Below are 9,695 nucleotides of genomic sequence, written 5' to 3' on the forward strand. Positions count from 1 at the left end.
TAATGTTGTTTTCTGTACTGCTGGAGTAGTCATGATTTCTTCTGTTTTCAAAAGGTAGTTGGAATTAGACTTTATCCAGATTCACTTTAATAACAGTATGCTCTTCATTATTCATGTGGCTAGAGAAAAGGTAAGAGAAAATCAGGAAGAAGAATGAGCCAGATCTGGAGACAGGAATGCAGTCTGTGGGTTGTAAAGTAAGGTATAACTCCAGTTTAACTCTGTGTATGCTCTGACACTTGAAAAAAAGTGGGCATCATCTGGGCTGTTACGAGATTATTCATGTCACAATAGCAATATTTTCTTGAAGGTAGATGTCTGTATTTAGCTTTTGTAACTGTTCCCCTTATTTAGATAAATGATTGGAACCCCAAATGATCAGAACCCCATATGCAGTATACTTGATTTACACGAGCTCAGTTTAATTCAACAATAAAGGGGTTTCAGTTGTACTTCAGGTTAAACTTACACAGCTTTTAACTTTTTTAATACCCCAAATGTGCGTGTGCACAAACACTGGCAAATAATATAGGACTTAGAAATGGTTTGTATAGATGTCAGGAAAGGTACCTAATCAGATTTTTAACTGTTAACTAGGCTCCTGTAAGTACAGACTTTTATTTTTCTCTCAATTATGTTTATACTTCATTAACTGTTTTCAGATACCTGTTCTGAAGTGTTTATCGTATGTCTGTACTCAACAAAATGGCTGCCACTATTAAAACAGCTTTAATTTTTTGAATTTTTAGATACACGAACTCATGGCCATGCCCATCACAATTACAGAAGCAAGCTGTCATAAGCACCAAGAAAACCCACTCTGCTCATAATTTTAAGAATGAAAAAGCAAAAATTCCACAGATTTTTGGTTCTAAGGTTCAGACTTACAAGTAAACAGTCATTTGTAAAAATCCAAACTCCCTTTGCACTAACAATTGTGCATCTCATGAGACTCAGAACAGTTTGTGGTCAGAGAAGACAAATGCTAACAGCTTCTAAGGTGAAATGCAGAAGCAGGCCAGGGAGTAGAACTCATATTTCATACACCGTGAGTAAACGCTGGGCTAATAAACAGTGCGTTGCCTTATGTATGTATGTATGTATGTATGTATTTTCTGGCACACATCATCCTTTTCAGAATGTTTTCCATTCTAGTTTTCAGGGAGCTGGTTAGAATGATAGAGGGGAGGCAGCACTGCAGAGAAAGAGACAGCAGTGAGAAAGCTCTTCCTGTGTCAGAAACCGACCGTGGGTGGCACTGGTAAAGTAGACGGAGCCACGACTGTACGGAAGGGCAGCCTGGCAAGCAGCCTGGCAGCTGAGCCTCAGGTGAGTTCGGCAGCTTTGGATTTCTTCCAGTTTCTCTGCACCCCCTCTTGGGGATCCCCAGTGCTGGGATATGAATCACAGGCCAGTGAAACGTGAACCCCACGGCATTTATACTGCCTCAACAGCAAAGCAAACCCCTTCCAGGAGGGGGGTTAATTGATAACGTTGGTTGAGGCACTATTATGCGAAATAGCAGATCTACATTTCAACCACTTAGGCCACAGAGGGAGTTAAAGTGATACTTTGTGGCCATGCAGCTAATTCACACAGGTCTGAAAAAACGTGTTCTAGAGAGAGCCGGATTTTGCAGAAAGCGCAGCCCCGCGGTGTTTGCTGTTCTGTTACGGGGCGGTGCTGAAGCCCCTCGGCTGAGCTCGGGGACTCGGCTGGAGCACTGCTCTTTCTTCCCGTAAGGCTAAGTGTATGCGGGAGGTAAGCCTATAGCCGAGTAGAACTAGTCCTGCAGCACCACTTAAGAAGGACAGTTTCAACATTAAAAAAAAAAAAAAAAAAAAAGAATTTGCAGACACGACGTTTTCCATCTTGTAAGGTGCAGAAATCCCCCATGTTTTCCATAACGGGGCTACCCAGCAGTTACCAACGCAAGCTAAAAGCAGCCTGTCGACTGCCCGGAGATCTCTTTGGGTGGTGGTGGCGCAGTTTTTCTCCCAAAACAGCCGGAAAAGGGAAGTTCTGGGCGGCGCGTTGCTCTCTCACCTCCCCTTCCGCAGCCTGCTCCGCCCCGGGCTGTGTGAGCGGAGCGGCCGGGGCAGGTGGGCGCAGCCTGGGGACCCTCCCCAGCAAGCCGGGTGTCATCGCTTGGGCTTGGGGTGGACGGTTTAGGCAGGTTTTCCTCCTGGAGAACATCCCTGCGGCAAAATATTCCCCTCTCTCCCCCTTTTTTTCCCCTCCAGTGTTAAGAGCTAGTTTCCCTCACCACAATTTCTTTTCCAGTTTTCAGCATGGCTGTGGACTGGCTCGGCTTTGGCTACGCTGCCCTGGTGACATCAGGGGGGCTCATTGGCTACGCAAAAGCAGGTACGGTGCTGGAAGGTGATTTCCAACCCCCCTCCCCTAAATTTGCGCGAGCTGGGTGGCTTCCAACAAAAGCCTCCTGCCTCGAAGTTTGTGCAGATGTGAAGTTTGTCAGCTTGTGCTGTGTGCTGATAGTTTGGGGCTGGTAGGGTGTGGTGCGTTGGGGGCTGAGCTCTGCTTTGGGCTGATAAGCTCAGTCTGCTTTGGGTGGGTGCTGATACCCTGCCTCTGCGTTGTGCTTTTCAGATAAACTGCCACGAGTTTGCTTCAGAAACCCTTTTCCCCTGCTGTTTTAAATATAAACATTCTATAAATATTCTTTACCTTTAAATGACATCACCATTTTTTCCCTTAGAGATTTATTCTCGTTTTAGTGTTTGATGGTAACAGTACACTGCAAGCTGCACCGTTTTCAGAAGGATCCTTTTTCCAGGGAGAGCTGAGCAGTACAAATCAGTCCTTGAAGTTGTTCCTTTCCTGGGCTCCCCAGCGTAAGCTTCATCTCTGGCCTGCTTTCACTTCCCAGTTTGCCCTTCTCCAGACAGAACTGTGGATTTCTCCCTGCTGCAGTACTGTCTCTTTCCACTTTGAAAAACTTTTCAGCACTCTTAATGAAGGTGTGTTCCTTCATTGCTGAAGACAGTGAGAAACTTACAGTAGGTGTGACTACATGGCTGCTAACGCCTGCTACAGTCTGCTCTCTACTGCCATAGGGCTCTGAGTGTCGTTTCAGGCAGGAGAGACGCTACTGAGAACTTAAATAGCTAATTTCATCTGTATTTCTCAGAGGCCATTATGAAACGATCAATATCTTATCTTCTCTTCCCAGATGGGAGGATGTGGTCATGCTGATTCAAGAAGGGAATTCAGGTCAAGGGATTTTTGAAGGGGGAATGGGAGCTTGTATGGTGACGTGCAGGGAAATTAAAACAAACAAAAAAAACCCACAACCAAACAAAAACAAACAAACAAAAAAACCCACCACTTTGTAATCCCTACTAATAACTTGGAGAAACCAAAAGAAAATTGAACTTTCATCCATAAACCTGAGGTGTTCTGTTCTTTTACAGCCAAGTCTACATTATGTACCTTGGGAAGAATATGAGAAGAGGGCCAGGGCAAAGTCTTTTTTTCTTTTTTTTTTTTTTTTCCTCTCTCTCCCATTAGAGAGTTGTTTTGAGACCCAGGAGCTTCCTGAGCCAGGGATGGTATGTTTGTCCTAGTAAGTGTATGTGCCACAGGTGCTTAAACAGGGCCTCAAGATAAAATCCAAGGATATGATGGCCGTTTGAGGACTCCCAGGATGCAGAAAGAATAAAATTGCATTTACCACAAGTTGGTGCTAAACTGTATTCTGTCCAGAGCAGCTGCTTACTAGATTGTCTGTCTTTGCACATGTACAAGAATGTGATGCTTCCCATTATCTTTAGCTCTTGCTTTTTATATTAAAAGCAGGGTGTGAAGCAATGTTGTAGCTGCTCTGTTGATGACTGAAACATGATTACTTTCTGGTAGCAGCATGTGTTCCTCCTGTAACAATGACAGGAGATCTTTATCAGCATAGATATACAATCTCGAGCCCTTTCAATGGTGACCTATAAAAACTGAATATATAAAGGACCACCCTCAAGTAGCATTAAGTCCTGAATTTTCCATTAGCCTTACTTAAAGTATTCACTGCTTGCAGAGGTCTTGCCATTTCCTTACCCGATGTCATCTATAAATTGCCAATCTTGCGGTAGCTCAGGATTATCATTTGTACTGAAGGCTTGATCCAAAGTCTGGCTATTTGACTCCTCTCTCTTATTTGACAACTCTTTATTTGTCTGAATACCCTCCCGCCCAGTTCAGTTCACATGTCCTTTTTCTGATCTTAAACCCTTCCTATTTAATCCCTTTCTACATTACTGCTTTTCAAGCAATTCCAGAATTATTATTTGAAGCAACGTGCTTTGGTCTGCAAAAGAAGACCCCGATTCTTTTGCTTTTCTCACTAGTCTTTCTATCATAAATGTATTCGTGGCTTTGCTAGTAATGAATTAAATACCGATGCTAATTTTATCTTGTGCAAGATCATTTGAATGTGGTTCTTGATTCAAATCAGTGTGGTCTTAAAATCTTCAAAGACACCCCCCCCCCCACCCCCCCCCCCCCCAGGTCTGCTTTATAACAATCAATGCCCGTGTTTTGTTTTTTTTTTGTTACTGGTAGTGTTTTACAAAGTAAGTAATCTAATGAACAGGTTTATTTCTGAGTTTCTAATAAATGTGTTATCTTTTATTCATTCAGGTAGTGTCCCATCGCTAGCTGCTGGCCTCTTCTTTGGAAGTTTGGCGGGACTGGGTGCCTATCAGCTCTCACAGAATCCGAATAATGTTTGGATTTCTCTGAGTAAGTCTTCTAGAGCTTTAGTTACAGGGAGTTATATTTACCCCAAAACAACTGGATACTAAAAATGAGTACCTAAAAAGTCTTTGCAGAAATGTTAAACTGTTGGAGCTACAATTTGAGTTTCAATCAGATCTTTAAACTTGTGTTTAGTGAAAATCTCTTTTAGTGGTCAAACTCCACTGCTCTTCCTGGAATGTGAACCACTGGCATTTTAATTTTTTTGTTTTTAAGAATGTATTGAGAATACATGTGGAAGATCTGCGTGTCTTTGTGTGTCTTGCTTAGTGATTTCTCACTACGTTCCTGCTTTCCTGCATCCCCTTTTAAAGAAATACAAAGTGTTCTGGGTGACGTCTCATCTTTTTGCTTCTATTCTACAACAGGAGATTAAAATACCTGTTATTTATCATTAGAGCTTGTCTTATGGACATCAAAAAACCTACTGCTACTGAAGGAAAATGTGTGCTAGGATAAAGTGAAACTTACGTGGTTTAAAAAAAAAACAACAAATACCATTATTTCACATCCTTCAGGAAAAAAAAAAAAAAAACAGTAAACATTTGGTATTTAAAAGATTGTACATAGTATGGTGCAAATATCCAAAACACAGTTTTTGACTTTCTGCCATTTACCATGCAGAGCTCAGGGTTGCCACCAAGTTAGGACACGTTAGCATGCTATCACCTATCACTTCAACCTCATTACCCCTAAAGCTCATGCCAGTCGCAGAATAACATGACTTGAGCTTTTCTCACTCGCTAGTAAGTTAGGGTACCTTGCCACTGAAATAGACTGAGAATGTATGTAGGTAATTCCAGCAGCACAGCTGATGCCTGACACTTGTTAGGCTGCTATATCTCAGGTACTTGTGGGCATCCACTGCTGCTGAAAATGGTAGACATTGTGATTGACTTTTTTTTTTAATGTGTGGAATTACAAAGGTGTTGCTCCATTTGGGGAGATTCAACACAGAAGCAATCTACAATAATGCAGTTTCTTCTTCCTTCTTTTCAGAACTGGAGCTTCCCTTCTCCCTGACTTTGAGAAGCTAACTGCTGAGAGTCACTGCTTAGTCAGTGCTTAAAGAGGTGCCACTGACCAGAGCATTTGTTTGCTGAAGCTGTGATGTAGCACCTAGCTCTTTGCCATGTAAAAGTCAGAAGTGAAAGGGGAAGGCCCAGCATTTCTCTCTGCTTTAACACTGTCTTCAGTGCAGTCCACTTTCACTTCCACATCTACTGGATAGGTCAAAAACTGCACGGTCAGGCCTCAGCAACTGGCATAAACCCTGAATGCAGCAGTTTAACAGGATTGAGACAAAGTATTTTGCTAAATGTGAGTGACCATCAGTTCTAAGTTCTATAACTTAGTAACGTATGGAGTCTTTTCCTCCTCCTTTTCACACCTGAAGGTTTTGGGAGAAGGTATGTTCTGCTGTGTTAGACAAAATTACATTTAGTTTGGTGCACATTTTTTGAATACTAGCTATTGAATACAGAGCTTGAGGCATTTGGATATCAAAATATTTTAGTTCTTTCCTGTGTGTTGGATTGTGGTCCCAGCATTGTACACATCTACTTACATGAGACTGTGTCAGTGATAATGTTTAGGATGATGTTAGGGAGCAAGGATGCCACAGCTAATACTGAAGGTGGTGGCTGGTCCTGCAAAACGAAGTTCATACAAAAGCAGTGGTAGAAGATACGTTTTTCCAACCACCAGTTTTGTGTGTATCTGTTACCACTGGGTAGCAGCTACACGCTAAGGATTTCATCAGTATGATTTTGGCAGAGTTTTCAAAGTATTCAGTCTTTCTTTGAGATAGCGTTCTAGAGATTGCCCTTCCTATTTTACTGTCCCAGTGAAACTGCTCGACTTTTGCCTCAATATTAAATGGTCAGGGTGGATAACTAACTCTCTAGTCTTAGTGGAAGGTGGTTCATAGCTGAAAATGGTTGGTAATACTTAGCACTTACATTGTACTTGCCTTTCGAAGTCTTTTGCAAATATAAGTCGGTTAATTCTCAGAATGTTATGGCAAGTAAGGCAGGAAAATGCTAATAGCCCTCTTAAAAGAAGTGGGGGAATTGCATGTACAGGTTTAGTGATTCACTAGGAAGGACTGGGTTCAGGGCAGTGTAGTGCAGGTTATTTTGTCACCAAAGAAGCACGTTTTGCCAAAGAAACTCAAGGACTGTGTATACTAGAACTCAGAATACCTACTCTTTGTGTACTGAGGCGCTCCAAAATTTACACCATTTATCGATTCTTTTTGTCCATCACATGAAATAACCTTTCTTACTTGATGATACTACTTATCTCTGTTCTGTTCTGAATTGTAGCATCTCTGTCACACACATGCACCTCTGCTGACTGGACTCTTTAATCTCTCATTTAAGTTACATCTGGAACATTGACTGCCGTGATGGGAGCAAGATTTTACAACTCTGGAAAATTCATGCCCGCAGGGCTAATTGCTGGTGTCAGGTACAACACAATATACTTTTTTTTTTTTTTAAATCTCTTGTGATTATTTTTTTTTCTTAATTATACTGAGATAGAGTACTTCGTACATCTTTTTTTATTTCTATGCATCGGTTATGTGAAAAGTATCTGAAAATGAATTGGCAAGTTGTTGTTGTTATTTAATTCTGTGAACTTACCAAGTGTTTTTCCCCTTACACAGTTTGCTGATGGTTGGAAGATTAGCACTGAAGATGGTGGATAAGCCCCATGAAAAGTAACTGTTCACTTTACAACTTAATATCTGGATAAGGAAACCTAATAATGAAGCTGTATGAATGTAGAAACAAGAATATGAAGCAGTTTTCTACATGAAGACAGCTTACTGTTTTTTTCCTTTTTTTTTTTAATGGAAAGAAGAATGATGGGGTGGATAGTCTACTATCTACTAGTGGATAGTACAAGACATACAAGGTGCCATTTATTTCAGTGACCTAGTAGAGCTATTACTGTGTAGTGAAAAATTTGGTCCTGGTTTTATTTTTTTGAAAAACATTTAAGTGTTTAACACTTCCCATTTTTATATTCCAAAGTATATCGACGATGTGTATGAAGTACACAGGACCTGTAATTTAGGAAGTACCCACAAAGTGTCACCAGCAGAAACTGGCTCAGTACAGCACTGTATCTTATGCCTTTCATACTGACTATTACAGTATGCTTTACCTGCTGTATTCTGAGTTGATGATGCATTATGTCTATAACACCAAACAGATCCTACCTTTTTTAGTGTGAAATGATGCTCAAATGTTGCTTTTTTTACAAGTAAAACATGTTACAAACCTTTGCTTGATGTTTTTGTATTCTTTCTGTCTGGATGGGGGGCAAAGCTTATTATTTTTTTTTTTTACCTTACCTTCTTGTTCCTATCTCAGTGGAAGTCTGTGTAGTGAACTGCTATACAAATGCTGTATTTTGATGGTGTTTAAAAATTACATTTTAAATGGAGGAGCAGAAGATTAAATTTGGGGCCTTCATTAACACATTAATTTAATTTTTAGTGATATTATTGATATTTATTGATATCCTAGGGTACTTACAGTTTGTAACTCATATTCTAAAGTGATAAACTCATATTCTAAAGTGATATTTTACGTAATGACTACTGAAGATTTACTGAAGTTATCAAATTAATTCCAGGTTTTTGAATGTATTTCATGTTGTGACCTCCTTGTTTCTGGGGACCTAACCTGTAAATAACCAGATTTACAGGGAGCAGCACTGAAAACATGTGAAAACATCTCTGAAATTCTAGTCTCAGTTAAATTGTACTCTTATTTTTTTGACCCTGCTATAAGTAAAACCCAAGAAAATATTTGTAATGACCTTAAAATACTTTAAAGCAGTGAATGTAATTTAATGGAAAATTCCATCACTGCTACAGAATTTTCTAGAGCCATTAAAGAATTGAAGACATTACTACTCTTTTTTGTATCAGATGTGCTTTTAGGCACGTGCCTAAAAGATAATTCTACAAATTTTATTTCTTATTTTACTGTTTAGGTTTTGGTGGGTGGGTGTGTGGTGTTTTTGTTTTTTGGTTTTTTTTTCTTTTCACCGAGGGTGTTTTTTATGTAAACTGAGATTATTACTTTTGCATTGAATTTGCTGTACTCATGCCATGACTTCAGGGAAGCTTCATGCTGTGAGCCAGATTGTATCTGGATGTAACAAAAAAGAGTGATTTTTTTTTTTATTATTTTTAGGAAATGAATAGTTAAAATGATTGTTAAAGCTGCTCTTTTCAAAGCACACCCTGAAACTAAAAAGAAGTTAGTTAAATATTGCTAACAGTATCAGCGTGATCTGGAAAGACTGCTGCTTTTTAGAGACGCAGAAATGGGGAAACCAGGGTGGTGCAACACAGACCGAGTCACCAGGCTTCAACAACTCGGAGTTCAGTCATGCCTCCAGAGCTTGATACATTCTAGTACTGACAGAACAAGAGAATTTGTGTTAGCAAATCCTTATTCCCAAGAGTGAAAGTCCAGGCCCTCTATTCCACGTTACCGTCAGTGCCCGGTGGAAGGTGGGTGACAACAGGTAACGTGAAGTACCTGCTCCTCTCTTTAGGGTCTCACTCAGGCCTACAGGAGGGAATTTCCCATTCATTTTGGTGGATAAATCATCTTTTGAAAGTAGGAGCTTGCCCCAGGCTTTGTAATGGGGATGTACAAGAGTACCAGTCTTTGTAATAGCAGGTGTTTCCTGTAAGTCCCACAAAGTGCAAGGTGTTGGGCGCCCTTCAGCTGTCCCTCTGATGGGTGCAAGCTCCTGTCCCAGGAGAGGGCTCTGTGGCTCAGGCCAGGGGCTGTCCTGCATGGGGAGTATTGCCTGGGGAAGCCACCACAGCAAAGAAGAGAGCACAAAGTGCTGGGACCTGTGGGAATAGGAGCAACTGTTTGCTGGTTTTCTTT

General features: G+C 40.7%; 1 protein-coding gene across 3 annotated transcripts; it reads left to right on the forward strand.

Moving 5' to 3' along the window:
* The first annotated feature begins 1,214 nt into the window (after positions 1–1,214).
* Positions 1,215–8,065, forward strand: TMEM14C (transmembrane protein 14C). 3 transcript variants are annotated; one of them, XM_040548160.1, is made up of 5 exons: positions 1,215–1,329; positions 2,284–2,367; positions 4,654–4,755; positions 7,155–7,242; positions 7,442–8,065. In XM_040548160.1, the coding sequence occupies exons 2-5, from the start codon at positions 2,292–2,294 to the stop codon at positions 7,497–7,499; spliced, it is 324 nt and encodes a 107-aa protein (XP_040404094.1). In that variant the 5' UTR covers positions 1,215–1,329; positions 2,284–2,291; the 3' UTR covers positions 7,500–8,065. The 3 variants fall into 3 exon arrangements, with proteins under 3 accessions (XP_040404094.1, XP_040404095.1, XP_040404096.1); XM_040548161.1 differs by lacking the exon at positions 1,215–1,329 and adding an exon at positions 2,024–2,172; XM_040548162.1 differs by lacking the exon at positions 1,215–1,329 and adding an exon at positions 2,031–2,102.
* The last annotated feature ends 1,630 nt before the right edge of the window (positions 8,066–9,695 follow it).

Source organism: Cygnus olor, chromosome 2 (assembly GCF_009769625.2).
Source record: "Cygnus olor isolate bCygOlo1 chromosome 2, bCygOlo1.pri.v2, whole genome shotgun sequence".
Lineage (NCBI taxonomy): Eukaryota > Metazoa > Chordata > Aves > Anseriformes > Anatidae > Cygnus > Cygnus olor.

Bases quoted from the DNA above. Each gene is read 5' to 3' on its own strand.
- TMEM14C (XM_040548160.1), top strand. From the start codon at position 2,292: ATGGCTGTGGACTGGCTCGGCTTTGGCTACGCTGCCCTGGTGACATCA. The intron at 4,756-7,154 runs GTAAGTCTTCTA...CTCTCATTTAAG, and splicing joins TAATGTTTGGATTTCTCTGA to TTACATCTGGAACATTGACT. The intron at 7,243-7,441 runs GTACAACACAAT...CCCCTTACACAG, and splicing joins GGGCTAATTGCTGGTGTCAG to TTTGCTGATGGTTGGAAGAT.